Source organism: Phaenicophaeus curvirostris, chromosome 21 (assembly GCF_032191515.1).
Source record: "Phaenicophaeus curvirostris isolate KB17595 chromosome 21, BPBGC_Pcur_1.0, whole genome shotgun sequence".
Taxonomy (NCBI): domain Eukaryota; kingdom Metazoa; phylum Chordata; class Aves; order Cuculiformes; family Cuculidae; genus Phaenicophaeus; species Phaenicophaeus curvirostris.
The window spans coordinates 2,193,409-2,208,513 of NC_091412.1; the positions used below are offsets into that span (position 1 = coordinate 2,193,409).

The 15,105-nt window shown below is 49.1% G+C and overlaps 1 protein-coding gene across 6 annotated transcripts in view; it reads left to right on the forward strand.

The window, feature by feature from the left end:
* The window catches only part of LOC138729592 (sphingosine-1-phosphate transporter SPNS2-like), a 208,105-nt gene extending 197,623 nt beyond the window's left edge, over positions 1-10,482 (forward strand). For 2 of the 6 annotated variants that reach the window (XM_069873952.1, XM_069873953.1), the window contains exons 12-13: positions 4,192-4,238; positions 6,622-6,761. In XM_069873952.1, the coding sequence (XP_069730053.1) occupies positions 4,192-4,234 (43 nt within the window). In that variant the 3' untranslated portion in view covers positions 4,235-4,238; positions 6,622-6,761. Of the gene's footprint in view, positions 1-4,191; positions 4,239-6,621 lie in introns of all 6 variants that reach the window. The other 4 variants (XR_011338912.1, XR_011338911.1, XM_069873951.1 and 1 more) reach the window with 4 other exon arrangements.
* Positions 10,483-15,105: the final 4,623 nt, after the last annotated feature.

A 15,105-nucleotide genomic window follows, 5' to 3' on the forward strand; every position in this document is an offset into this window, starting at 1 on the left:
CACAAGGTCTTTTGGAGGTGTAGCCCCTCAGCAACGCCTGAGAAAGTTGAGACAAGGAGGAATCGGCTGAAGGATAGGATTAGAGGCCGTTATGCCTGTGCCTCTTCCTAAAGAATCGCTCCAGACAAGCACTTTGTAGCGTATTGCACAGAAACACACGGAGTGAAATGAAGGAAGGAGAAGGATCCTCAAAGGCAGGAGCTGCTGCGAAGTGCAGGGATCTAACTGTACCTGTAGGCCCAGTACTCTTGTCTGCTGAATAAACTCCTGCTAGTCAAAAAATGAGATATTTGCAGGCTAGAAGGACCCCACCGAAGCATTTTATTGTCGGTTGTAAAGTTAAGTGATGTTAAGTACAGCAGGCTGTAAAAATTGGGGCATCATTTCCTACCATGCTTCTCTGTTACAAAAGTCAGAGTCTGACTTTGTTTCACTAGCAAGAAAGCAGGGCTTTTGGAAAGATGTAGGATACCGAAATATGTGTGGTGTTATGTATGAAACAACATTACACTGCGTTGGCGGCACTTACAGAAGCTTTATTTTCGCACAGCCTTTCTCTTGGAGTTTTGCATGCATTGGTACCGCACACACAAGCCTGTAAATGTGTTCTTGATGTCCTATTACTTACTTGAGTTTGAACTCATGAACAGAGAGGCAAACACAAGGAGCTCAAACGCTTAGTAGCCTATAGCTGATGGAAAATCAGTGGGACATGGATCCCACCACTGTTTCTCACAGCTTCACCCTAAGCTGTTGAAGCAGCTGCCACCGAAGGTGAGGAGAGGGACCTGGGTTGTATTCTTGCTGGCACTGGGTGGAGCAGAGCATTCTTGGATTGGATGAGGGCAGAAAAACTCTTTCCAAGGCCTCATGCGGCACAGATTGTGCTGGGACCTTGAGTCACCTTCCCTGGAGGTGTTTAAGGGACGGGTGGATGAGGTGCTCAGGGACATGGTTAGCATTTGATAGGAATGGTTAGACTTGATGATCCGGTGGGTCTCTTCCAACCTGATGATTCTATGACCTACGCAGAAGCGCTGGCTTATTGCAAACTACGTTCTTCAGGATCTGTTGGCTCGGTGACCATGAGGCTGAATGGCACCAAGCACTTGGAGAATCATTTCTGAACAAAGCAGAGGACAGCTGACCTGTAAAAGATCCCAGTCACTCATCTGTTATCTTAAATTTGTCTTCTTTTCCTTCTGCAGTTCTCTAACTGGCTGAGGTGCTCTGAAATTAGATCCATTTTACATAACATAAATATTTAACAGCTCTGGAGCGTGTAGTTTAATATTAAACAGACAGCCTTATAAATGCTTCAGAATTATAGATGCTGTCACGCTACATGGAAATGGTTTGATAGGATCTAGGAGAAATATTTGGGTTTGACAGGGGAGGAAATGATGGGGTTAGAAGGAGTCAGCCACGTTTTTAACTGCTGGAGGAGCCCGTAAAAACAACTACAAAAGTTGTACAGCTTCTGGTCTTGAAAGGCAGTTTGGGTGAGTTTCCTACCCCTCAGGAAATAACAGAGTGGTTCCCACCCCGCTCTCTTCAAGGAATGAAAACATTCACAGTCTTGAGAAAACACTGCAGAGAAAATAGAACAATTGAGGAACCCGTGTTTGGTCATCAGATATCCCCAAATCAGAAGCGACAATCTATTCCATGTGGGATTATCATTATTAGAAAGGCAAGTGGGACTTAAACAGGGATTTAGATGCTCTTAAGCCTTGTTAGCTTAAGCCCATTCTACCGCCTAAGAGAATGGGAAATTTATTATTAGTGTTTTGGGTTAAAAAGAGAATAAAAACCTCACAGTTGACCTGCTGCCTCCTGTAAGTTCAGTCTTGTTGCAGTCAGGCTGTGCAGACCCCAGTGGGTCACTGCACACAACACAGCAGGGAGAATGGACACCATTTCAGTCCTTTTTTCTGCCCACCAGCTTCCAAGGGTTCCCTGAAAGTCCCTTCTCTCCTCAGCAGCTTCTCGAGTCACGTGGGGTCTAATTTCCCATGCATTTCAGGATCAGCCCCTCTAGGTCTCCGTTCGCATCTGTAAAAGAGAGATAAGGCAAAAGTTGAGAAGTTGAGTAAAATGCCAAGAACAGGTAACTCTCCTGACTTGGAGACAACAGAAGCACTTAGGTGGGAGGCGCATTTTATCCCATACGAGGCTGAACTATAAGTAACGCAAGAAGGGAAGTTGTGTGTGTGTTTACAGCTCACCGGTCAGCAGTGCAGGCGGATTCTCGGTGCTAGAGGGAGAGGAATGGTGAAACTAATGAGAAAGGAATGGTAAAACTAACTTTTTCTGCATATATACTGTCTCTTGTAAAGATGTGCAATAGCAACATGTTAAGGGACACGACTTCCAAACAACATCACAGTGCATTCAAACATCTGGAGCTGTAGTATCTGTGATAGGTTCATAACGACCGTAGTTTCCTTCCTCCTCTGAAGTTGACTGTAGCATTACAAAATAATACAATTTATCTCTCTGCTAGTTAGAGTTCATTGATGATGTTCAATACCATCAAGTGTCCAATGTTGTAGGGTTACCAAGAATGGGAATTCTGTACAAAACTTGCATCAGCTCCCACCTCAAAAATATTTCAGTTTGCAGCCTTGAAAGGTGGAAAAAGCACAGAGGCTTCCCTGCATCTCAAGGACAAACTTTCTGAGGGGTCGGTGTGACATTAAGAGCTGTGAGCTGAACTGGGCCCATTTCTGAAGCAGAGATTTCTTGGAAGGTGTCTCCTAACCACTGGTTAATTCTTATCCTGGAATACACGCCTGAACCCCCATCATCCTTTTTCAACAGAAAAAAAGAGCGTCCTGGGTCAGGTATGCAGAAGATTGCTTATGGATCAGCATTTTCCAAAGGAAAGTCATACCATCATAGAATGGTTTGGATTGGAAGGGACCTCAAAGCCCATCCAGTCCCACCTCCTGCCATGGGCAGGGATACCTCCCACTGGGTCAGAGGCTCCAAGCCCCATCCAACCTGGCCGTGAACCAGGGACAGGGCAGCCACCACTGCTCTGGGCAAGAAGAAAATGATGTTTCACTGAGAGGTTCTTACCTGGTAGGACCTCAAGTGGTGGTAGTGTAAGATCTTCCCTGCAAACCTGCAGAAAGCAGCTGTAATGGCAAAGTCCTCCTGCAATCCTTTAAGGTATAAAACACAGCTGTTCCAGTTATGTTACTATAAATCATCACAGCCAAACGGTAGGAGAAGACTCTTCCTTTGTGCCTCCCATTTCTTCTCCTGTCGGCCAAGTACAACCACAGTGCAGTCAGGTAAAAGCTCTCACACGTGGCAGTGTTGGGCCAGCTCCTTAAGGGAGGTGAAGGTTTCCAAGTGCTGTCACTAATAATCCAGGAATTTCCACTGACGTCAGGGAGCATCCAAGACAGAAAGCAAGTCCCAAAGGTCTTAATCTGAGGGTGATCTGTCCTCCTTGGAGTCCACGTAGGACTGCCATGTATAACACTATCGAAGAAGATCCAGTTTTTGAGGGACTGGGAAGGCACAAGCAGTGTGGGAGAGAGGGCAGAGCTGAGGAGGAGGAAGGGTGGAGAGTGGAAAGAGCAGGTCTAAGGCATGAACTTTGCAAACCACTGCTGCCTGGGCACCCACCGAATGACCAGGAGCTGCTCCCCTCGCAGCAGGAGGCGCAGAACAGCTTCTGCCTGGTGGCACCGCGGTCCCCGCTGGATCCCGTCCATCACCGGGGAGCAGGTGTCTGGAGCAGCAGCAGGGCGGCAGGAGCTGAAAACTGCAAGGGAGCGACATTTTTCTTAATTTAATTTTTATCAGTGGTGACTGTTTACATTTGTGCTGTCAGGCTGAAGGACACCACTCACCAGCCGCTGTATAAACAATCTTGTTATTGGCTTAGGGAAACAATTGCTACGTCTGAATGCCTTTGGGACCTTCCCAAATCCTTGTCAATTAGTGTCAGCAATGTTGCTTGGCGTGTTCCAGCAATTGTCAGAATCGCTATCAGGCCCTGCTGTGAAAGGGTTTCAGCTTTATACCATTGTGCAGGACAGTTATTAATGTCCTATCTCTTTAGAAACTGTTAAACAACAAGAACCTAGATTTAACAGGCAGCTCTGGATTTAAGAGCCTCTTTCTTGGCTAATTGCAGCTCTCACGTGTCACTTCTGTTTTTCCCTCCGCCAGGGTGAATCAACTTGTGATGCCACCAGCCTCTGTGAAAGTCTGAGACGGTGAGTGACCCTAACCAGCCACTGGTTTCAAGCTACCCCAAGCCCCTTGACAACTCATTTCTTTCTACATAAGTTGGAAAGAAGTTAATCTTCATAGAATCTTAGAATAGTTTGGGTTGGAAGGGACCTAAAAGTTCATCCAGTTCCAGCCCCTTTGCAATGGGCAGGGACACCTCCCACTGTATCAGCAGCTCCAAGCTCCATCCAACCTGGCCTTGAACCCCTCCAGGGATGGGGCAGCCACCACTGCTCTGGGCAACCTGGGCCAGGGCCTCCATAGCTTCATCGTGAAGAATTTCCTCCTTATGTCTAGTCTAAATCTGCCCCTCTCCAGTTTATAGCCGTAGCCCCTTCAGGTACTGGAAGGTCACTATAAGGTCTTCTCAGAGCCTTCTCTTCTCCAGGCTGAACAACTCCAGCTCTCTCAGCCTGTCTCAGCCTCAGCCGGCTGCGGTCTGCGCCTTCGCTACCTTCAACCCAAACTGGAGCAAATCAAGAACAGGGAAACTAAGGGTCAGCTCCAGTGTCCTTGAGTTGCTTCCAGAAACCTTGTGCTCCCTTCTTTGAGCAGATAAGGCCCTGCAGCCCCTATCAACTTGGCCACCCGCAGATGTGATTGTCTGAGCCCAAAACTCATGTTTTGCCTCAACATATCCTGTGTTCAGAAAACTGAAATGCTCTTGGTCTGGCATCTGCTATCAAGTGACCATTTCTAGCCTGTTCCAAGGTTTCTGCAGAAAAATGCTTTCTGGCAGCATATAAACTTGCACATTTGTGTTAGGACCGTCCTCACCGCAACCCTTGATCCAGGGTGACGAAGCCAAGGCCTCGGCCGCGACCCAGAGGGAGAGTCCTGCTCACGCTGCCCTTTCTTCTCCTTCATGTTCACACTATTCTTATCACTCACCAACAGCCACAGCATCGCAGCTCAGCGCTGCAGTGATTGATAAACACTTCCCAGCATTTTCCCGTAGCCAAAATTAATTAAAGCAAGTTTTTGAAGAGGAGATTTCTTTCCCATAAATTAAATGCATTGAAACAGCAATCATAAAATCAGAACTCAGTAACGTGCTGAAGAATGGCCTTTTGGGGTAAGAGATTTAATGCAATCTCTAGCACAGCAGATGGGTTATTTCCACAGAAGGGAGTATTTTCTGGGAGAGGCTCAGGATAAAATAGTCCTGCATGTACCTTGCAGTCTCTGGCTGAATGTGGACTCACACATTTATGTATCAGGAGCTCTTGGAATCAGAATAGAATCACAAAAGGGTTTGAGTTGGAAGGGAACACCTTGAACCCCTCCAGGGATGGGGCAGCCACCCCTGCTCTGGGCAACCTGGGCCAGGGCCTCCCCACCCTCACAGCAAAACATTTCTGCCTAAGATCTCATCTCAATCTCCCCTCTTGCAGTTCAAAACAAAGGGTTTGGTGTTTGTTGGTTTTTTGGTTTTTTTACAATGGGATTTTTTAAAAAAAAAAATATAAAAGCCTCAAAAAATCTGGGAGCAAATCTGAGGTGGTGTTGCTGAGCTGTGCCTTATCGAACCCTCAACACATGGATCCTGTACACACCTACATTTTTCATTGCACTTTCTTCTGCTTTGGCCCAATTTTATACAGGTTGAGAGAAACCAGGCCACTGGTACAGGGAATTGTTCTCCAACCCAGCAGTCACTAATTTTGAAGGGCAGGAGCGATTTCCTGCGTTACACCGAGCCTCTCGCAGGAAATCCTGCAGCCAGAGGACGGGCTATCCCTTCCCCATCATCTTGGAAAGCTGCTCAGATCCAGCACAGCCTGCGCAAGTGCTATCTCAGGGGTCAATAGCTGTGCTGAAGTTACTTTTTAAAGCAAGTGCAGATTGCCAGTGTGCTGAGAGGAGCCCCATGTTGGCTCTGCCTGTGAGGCTGAGAGCTGAGCTGTGCTGATGGGGGGTGCATGCTGGCCTGATCCCCCCCCAACCAGGCTTTGAGCAGCTTTGATAAGTGATAATTTTGGACAAGAGGCAGCCTGTGTTCTCTTTAGTGAGTTGATGGGGTTAAAACCAATCTAGCAAATTAGCCCTGTTACCCACTGAGGTGACGAACAGCTGCACCCACACAACTGACATGAACGTGGTCGATGCCCTTAAACACTACAGACAGGAGTGTAAACATGCTACATGTTCACTTCCTTGGACAGATTTTTCCTGGATTCTGTGTTTCCAATTCCAAATGCCAAAGGGCTGTCTCCAGACTGGTCAAGCTCTCCTAGCCTTCAGCTTGAAGGGTGGGAGGGGGATCTCTTAGCTCGTTTCTGCCACAAAGCTGGGGTGCACATATTCACCGTCAACCAATTCCCACAACAAACCCACTAACCACCTTTTTCTCTTCTTTCTTTGCAGTTGCACTGAGGGAAATGACACCTGGACTCCTGCTCCCCACCACCGCCACACCAATCTCAAGCTCGAAGCCCTTCCATACTGGAAACCAGTGGATCCTTCAGCTCCACATCACCCAGGAAGGGTTATCCAGCACCAGAGCCGTTGCGCCGCTCCAGCCTGCAGGGTCAGGCACCAGGAGATGAGCAGGGCAGCCTGGAACACAAGTATTTCTTGAGCATAAGGACGTTCACAGGTTCCTCTGAGCATCGAAAGCAAGTGTTCACCGGACCCACAATGTGCTACCCAAGTGAGTGACCGTAGATCGTGTATTTGGTTTTAGTTGTAGCCAACAAAGTCCACATTATGGGGCAACTTGCGTCCTATTGAATGCTGCTGTTCTGTCAGCACTCCCACACCCTGAGACTGCACTAATTGGGGACCTGTTCTGTACATCACCTTTTCTTTAACACTGACGGCTCGATTCAGATTATTATTTTTTATTTAAATATGTCATAAGACGCTTTATCTCTGCTGAAGACATTAGATGGCAGATATATATATATATATTTAGAGAAACAGGTTTTATTTAAACATTTAAGATCTGGAGCTGCCTGTGCAACCATACCAGACACGAATAATGTCCACACCTCTCCTCATCTCAGTGCCCTGGTTTCAAGCCCTGAAAACTTCCAGCAGGTGACTATTTGTCACCTGAAGCTGAGCTATGAGGAGACGAGAGAGTATCACTGCACTGCGTATGCTGGTGGTTGTTACAGAAAGGCCCAAAAGACCTTGGGACAGAAAATCTAGAGTTTGCTCAATATGCTAAATTCAGCCTCGCCTAGGAGGTTCACAGGTTTTTAAAATACCAAAATCCATTGGGCTGAATCGCTTTACCTAGGGCCTGGTAGTGCAATGCTGCTGTGCCAGGGGCATCACGCTGCATTTACATGCATATCATAGCACGTGGATCGTCACACGAATTCTCCCTTGGCCGGTATTCCCAATGCAGGCGGCCGATACTCCGCTGGAGCTGGTTCCTGGTCTAATGCACCCCCAGTCCCTTGCCCAGTCCCACCCTGCCCTTACTGGGGGGTCAGTTGGTCACTGATCTTTCTGAAGATGCATTTGAGATCTTTCATATACAAGGTGTCATCCTGCAATGGAGAAGCAAGTGTCCCTAAACAGTCAGGGTGCCACTTCCCTGGAGGCGTTTTGTGCACTTGGCCTCCACAAACCACATTTATGTGATGTCAGGAGTCAGGCTTCCAGGGAAAGGGCATTAGTTCAGTGAACTCCCTGCTCCCTTATTTCTGTTTAGGTGTCTCCTGTGGTTTAGATGCAGCTCAGCACCACCTCGGACAGGCGAACGCCCCTCACTCGTGTGCCCACATTGTTGGGCTGCAAGTAGGACTGAGTCAGCAAAGGAAATTCCAGACCTTGGATGTGAGTCAAATCTGGAAGCTGTCGTGCCTGAGTTTGATAAGAGACAGGGGAAGGTGCTGCTGGTAAATCTGGGCTTTATCTCCCATGCAATTCCAGGATCTACAGCCGTGTAGAGACAGTTGGTGATTCCAGTTACCAGTTAATCCTCACCCAGGCAGACAGGTTCTGAGGGTGACTCCCCGTGCGCCTTCTCTCCTCATCAGACTCTTCTGCAAAGGTTGCTCTGTCACCTAAAATACCTAAACAATAGCTTTAAGATTTGGCTGAACAACTAGAGCCAGAAATTTTCCTCAAGTGCCTGAGGATCCTCTGGAGAACAGCAAGCGGGTGCTAGAAATAATAAAGCAAAGCAAATCCAAAACAATGCTTCATTTCCCACCTCGTGCCACTATTTACATTCGTAGGGGAAATTACCGCCTCTGTGGCCTAGGAGCCAAGTGCTTGGCTTTAAAGGCACGTGGGTTTCTGAATCCCATGAAGAAATTCCTCGTTAAGCTGTTTAAACAGAAACAAAAAGCAACCCAACAATCAGAGACCAAAAATCACCCACATTTCCCATGTTGTTTTTCTGATAGTGTCTCTGCGTAGACAACAAAATGAAGCCCTCCTGCTAAATTTCAGAGGTTAGGAACCATCCTTAAACTTCTCGGGAGTCAGCAATGAAAAGGGAACTGAAGAGTTTTGTGTCTTCACTAGCTTTCCTTGTTCACCAAGCCCCATCCTTGTCAGAGAGGCTGTTGCAGCCTTATCTTCTGGGCACATGAAGGAAATTGCTGTGGCTTTCTTTTAAATAAGGAAGGAGGGAAAGGAGGGAGCAAGGGAGTGAGAACTGAGTCCTACCTGCAGCAGTCCCACGCCAAAGCATCCCTGAATCCCTGCTCCCACACGTTCCAGGCTAAGGAAGCCAAAGCAGCAGCTATGACAGCTCAGAGGAGATGAAGAGAAGGGAAAGGAAACTCAGCCTTTCCACCTCCTGCAGATGCTGCTGCTCCTTTACACGTTGATGGCCCCTATTCGAACGGCCACAAGCTAAAAGGTGCATTTTTTGTTGAGTGTTCCTTGGTTTGGCTGTGAAAAACTGGTCAGTTAGTGCCTCTGTAAAGGTATTTGCTCTGCTAGAGGGAAAGCAGCTCACCTACGCCAAGGGTCTGTAGGTTAAGGTAATAAGAAGTACATCAAATCCAGACATAAAACGTATGTATTACCAAACAGAAACTGGGCCTAAGCTGCAATATAAACCCTTTCCCTGGATTCTAATACACAGTTCCCTGTCCCAGGCCATCAATATGGGAGCTGGGGAAAGTCACTGCCTGCCCTCAGCTTCTTTATGTGCAAAGCTGAGATACTCACCGCTGCGATGCTGTACAAAGTGACGCTGTGTTTCTGTACTCTACTAGAGGTTAGATCTTCCCCATTATTAAAAAAAAAAAGACAGTCTTTTATTCTAGTGGTGCTGAAATCTGGACTCAGTAGACAATAAGCAGGTAAGGAAGCTCCTGGGGCCACTTGGTTTGTTGGCTTTGTGGAGCAGAGGAACAGTTTTTGGTTCACACATAGGAAATCTCTCTAGAATGAGAATACAAGCTTGAATTCTATCCAAGCTGAGTGAGAAACCTCATTAAAACTAGTATTTCTGGTTTTATAAAGAAAGGCTATTAATAGGAAAAGATAACAAGCTTTTAATAAGGAATCCACATATTTTAAGTTTCCATCACACCGAATGAAGCAAATTCCAGCCCATCACTTAAGGATTAGTTCAGGTCATCAATGTTGTCTCTGGTTCTAAACTTCAGTGCAAAATTAAATAGGCCCAGTAAGGACAGAAATACCTTTAAACCACTGATCTCCTGCACACAAAATCACTTTATATGAATGTCTGAGAGTGAGAGTGCACGAACAGGAACCCTTGAATGCATTTGAAAACATATGGGAAAGTACCACAAAAGGCAGTGAGCACCATTGCCCCCATCCCAGCCCAGCATGAACCCAGCTCCTCAGGGAAGACGTGTCCAGGTGACCCACTGGCTGGAATCTGGGTGAACCCCCGAGTCTCTCCCTTTTTCTAGACCAGGAAGGAGAAACCCCTGGGGGTCTGAACCCTCCAAACGAATGGCTGCGATCTGGAAAGCAGAGATGTCCTCTGCACCCTCCGTCCTATTGTTTGTTTTCTTCTCCATTTGCTTTATTGTTTGGTAAACCAGCACTTACAATCACTTTTGCTACGTGATGTACGGGAGTATATAGTGTATTTTCTTGTTATACAAGGGAGGAATATAAAATAGTTTTCTGATTTCTTTCAGAACCAAATGACTATTTTATTTTTTAAGAGCAATCGATTGTGAATCTCAGAGTATAAAAAAAAAAAGATAAATAAGCCAAATATATACCTTTATGTAAATTAAGAAATAAAAGTATTTAAAACATACCTCCTGGCTGCCTTTCCTGTGTCAGCTCGTGCTCTGTGGTTGCTGCCTGCAGGGCTGGTCCCTGGGACAAAGCTGCTCTGAGCTCCACCAGCCACACAGCTCCTGCCAGGACCACTGTGGATGGCGATGAACCTTCTTGGACACCAGCCTGCTTGGAGCTCGTTTAGAAAGTAACACCACGAGCTGGGAAGGTCAGAGGGAGCAGAGGGGTGGGGAGCAACGGCCTTCTCTTCCCTCCAAGTTGGCTGCCTGGCTCCAGCCCCACATCGGAGCAGCAGGGGAAGGAGCCAGAGGTGGGCACAGAGGCTCCATCCCCTTCCAGACCCCTCACTGCACAGCAACGACACACGAGAGGGAAGAGTCCTGAATGATGAAATGGTGAATATGGTGGTTAAGCATAATTTTATAAATTCTGATGTCCCAGCAGATAAGCCTTTCATAGAATCACAAAATCACCAGGTTGGAAGAGACCCACCGGATAGAGTCCAACCATTCCCATCAATCACTAACCCATGTCCCTCAGAAGCTCAGCAGCTTTAGCTTGTGATAGGATGAGAGGAAATGGCCTCAAGCTGCACCAGGGCAGGTTTGGATTGGAAATTAGGAAAAATTTCTTTACTGAAAGAGCGGTGAAGCCCTGGCAGAAGCTCCCAGGGCAGTGGTCGACTGTCATCCCTGGAGAGGTTCAAAAAGTGTGTAGATGTGAGACATGGTGGCGTTGGGCCAACAGTTGGACTGGACTTGGTTCTGGGAGCTGCAGAGAGCGATGAGGTTACCCCTCAGCCTCTTCTTCTCCAGGCTCAACAGCCCCAGGTCCCTCAGCCGCTCCCAGAACCCCTGGGCTCCAGCCCCTTCCCTTCTCTGGACACGCTCCCTCATTATCTTTCTTGTACTGAGGGGCCCAAAACTGAACCCAGGATTCGAGCTGTGGCCTCAGCTGCACTGAGTACAAGGGACAAACCCTGCCCTGCTCCTGCTGGCCACATCGGGGCTGATCGGAGCCAGGAGGCTGTTGGCCACCCAGGCCTCTGCAGGCTCCTGTTCAGCCTCAGGTCCTTCTCTGCCGGGCAGCTTTCCAGCCACTCTTCCCCAGGCCTGGAGCACTGCAGGGTTTGTTGTGCTCAAAGTTCAGGACTCAGCCCTCAGCCTTGTTGAACCCCGTACGATTTACCTGTGCCTGTGGCGCCAGCCTGTCCTGAGCCCAACAAGCAGCCCGGCACAGACACACCAGCCCCAGCCCAGCCTTTACGCCCCCTCCAAATCATTAGCGATCCCGCTCTGCGGTCCTAGGCAGTGGGGAGAGTCTTCACACACCTTGAGAGCCAACAGTTATTACTTCAGTTCAAACAGTCCGCGGGCTTCCCAGAAGCAGCAGGCACCAGACGGGCTTCCCCAGACGGCTCCTCTGCCTGGGACAGCGGCCAGTCCTCCGCACAGGAGCTCCCTTGGGCTCGCAGCCCCAGGACTCACGGCTGTTCTCTTGCATTCAGAAGAACCCCTGAGCTCTTATCGCTGCCAAAGAGTGCCTGGGCCCAGGACAGCTGAAAAGAAAAGGCTTCATTAAAATCAAAGCGTGCTTTATCCCCTAAAGCCCTAAGGGTCCAGCGACAGACAGGACATGAAATCAAGCAAAGTGAAACCTTTGCCATTGTTAAAAGGCACGAATAAGTACCAGTGAAACATGATTTGGCTTGGTGGATTAGTGGTTCTTCTCTATAAACTGTGCATCAAAGCCGGTTACCAAAGCACAACTCAACCCGTACAACACCTCGCAGCTTTCCTGCTCGCTTGCCCTCAACTGAACACACACACAAGCACAGGAGCCTCCGCGCTGGCAGGCAGGTCAAAGCCAACTTCTCCAGCTCAGCAGCTGAGAGCAGCCAGCATCCAGTTGCCATCCCACAGAACCCCAGAATCACCAGGTTGGAAAAGACCCACCGGATCATCGAGTCCAACCATTCCCATCAATCACTAAACCATGTCCCTCAGCACCACATCCACCCATCCCTTAAACCCCTCCAGGGAAGGTGACTCAACCCCCTCCCTGGGCAGCCTCTGCCAGTGCCCCATGACCCTTTCTGTGAAAATTTTTTCCTAATGTCCAGCCTGAACCTCCCCTGGTGGAGCTTGAGGCCATTTCCTCTCGTCCTGTCCCCTGTCCCTTGGGAGAAGAGCCCAGCTCCCTCCTCTCCACAACCTCCTGTCAGGGAGTTATAGAGAGCAATGAGGTCTCCCCTCAGCCTCCTCTTCTCCAGGCTAAACACCCCCAGCTCTCTCAGCTGCTCCTCTTGTTCTCCAGCCCCCTCACCAGCTTTGTTGCTCTTCTCTGGACTCGCTCCAGAGCCTCAACATCCTTCTTGTGGTGAGGGGCCCAGAACTGAACACAGGATTCGAGGAGCGGTCTCACCAGTGCCGAGTCCAGAGGGAGAAGAACCTCCCTGGACCTGCTGGTCACGCCATTTCTTATCCAAGCTAAGATGCCATCGACCTTCTTGGCCCCCTGGGCCACTGCTGGCTCATGGTCAGTCCCTGTCAACCAACACCCCCAGGTCCTTCTCCTCCAGGCAGCTTTCCAGCCAGACTTCTCCTAGTCTGTAGCTGCCCAGGGTTGTTGTGCCCCAAGTGCAGGATCCGGCTTTGGGCTTGTGCTTTGACCTTTCCTGGCCTCATGCCAAGAGGACAGTGACAAACTGACCCGTGTGAACTCCGTGGCCCTGGCAAATATCCCAGAATAGCCCAGTTTACACTCATATGGGCAAGTACTGACCCAGCGGCTGTGGCCACAGCAGGAGCACGGTGGCTCCCAGGTGCTGGACAGACAGAGAAGTGTCCCCCCTCCACTGCCTGGAAAGAACTCTCGCTCCCTGCTCACTCCAGTGAGCTGTTAAATCCAAAGATGCTATTTAAGCCAGTCACTATTGGCAGCAACAAGCTAGAATGGGTAGATATAGAAACGGATATAGGATATAGGCCATGTGCCACGTGCAGGGGACGTAGGCTTCAGCCTGCAGTGGCAGCTCTGCTGCAAGCACCGTGAAAGGCTTTTTCAATAAGTTACTTTCACCAGGATCTTCTGCTCTTCTGCAGCTTGGCTGTGGTTGCACCTCTGAGCATGTAAGTGATGGAGAGCTCAAGTGGTCCTTGAAACAATTCGCAGGCTCCAGAAACCCCACCAGCTGGCGGGGAACACTTGTAGACAACACTTCACCCCAAAAGGTCCTTTTTTGTGAGGCCACAGTTCCTGCTCTTCCCATCACCTACCAGGCTTGGGAGCAGGCTCACGTTCCCACAGGAGAGTGAGGTGGCATCATCCGAACTGGGGAGCCTGGTATGGCCCTAGCACTGCTCTAGGCTGCTCGCAGCCCTGCTGACGTGAGCACCAGGCTCAGCTCCCACAACACGATCAAGCTGCTACCCTGCTGCTCACCCAGAGAGACAGCTCAGCAGGCTCTAACATCGTCTTCTCGCTCCCAACGCACCCACAGACCTGTGTGCTCACCTCGCTTCCCTCCCACCACATCCGTGTGCTGTTTCTCCTCCAGTTCTCCAAAGTCCCAGCATGTCCTACAGGCACAGAAAGAATTTAAAAAACAGTTATCGAAGATAGTGTTCAGATTTGAAGCCCCTGCTCCTCTTCAGAGCATCTCCAGATCATTAAACACGGCCACCCCCAGCCTGCTGGCCTCTTGTTTGCTGCATTTGCATAATATACGAAAAGTCATCGCTCGGGAGACATCTGGAGGGGCTTAGCTGGGATTGGAGTTTTAATAAGGCAACGAGCCAGCTTTTGGCACTAAACAGCAGAGGCAGGGCAGCATCCCCAGTGCCAACAGTCGGCTTGGAGATAAGATTGGCAACAGTAATAAAGCCTCTGAGCAACCTGATGGAGTTCAAGATGTCCCTGCTCTGCAGGAGGGGTGAACTAGATGACCTGTAAAGGTCCCTTCCAACAAAAAGCACTCTATGGTTCTATGAACTGCCAGTTCCTCCTGGCTGGGAATAAAGACTTGCAGCTCTTCTGCAAGCTTGATTCCAGTCAAGACCCTACAACAACCTTCAGATTAATTAGTGGCTTGGGAGAAAAGGCCCTGCAGGATGAGTCCAGCCCTAAATTTCCCAGAACTGGTTGGCATTTGAGGTGAGGAAATACCAAAGGTGAAAGCACCACAGAAATGTGAAAATAAACCACTTCACCGGTGGTCTGAGCTGCATCACCAAGGCTTGCAGCCTAAGCCTCCATCCTAGCTGGGGACCAGCAGCTTCCTGCAACCCTGCTGAGACTGGAAGCCAACAGTTGGTGAGCATGAGCAAAAGAATCAGGTTGGAAAAGACCCACCGGATCATCGAGTCCAACCATTCCCATCAATCACTAAACCATGTCCCTCAGCACCTCATCCACCCGTCCCTTAAACCCCTCCAGGGAAGGTGACTCAACCCCCTCCCTGGGCAGCCTCTGCCAGTGCCCAGTGACCCTTTCTGTGAAAAATTTTTTCCTAACGTCCAGCCTGAACCTCCCCTGGTGGAACTTGAGGCCATTCCCTCTCGTCCTGTCCCCTGTCCCTTGGGAGAAGAGCCCAGCTCCCTCCTCTCCACAACCTCCTTTCAGGGAGTTGGAGAGAGCAATGAGGTCTCC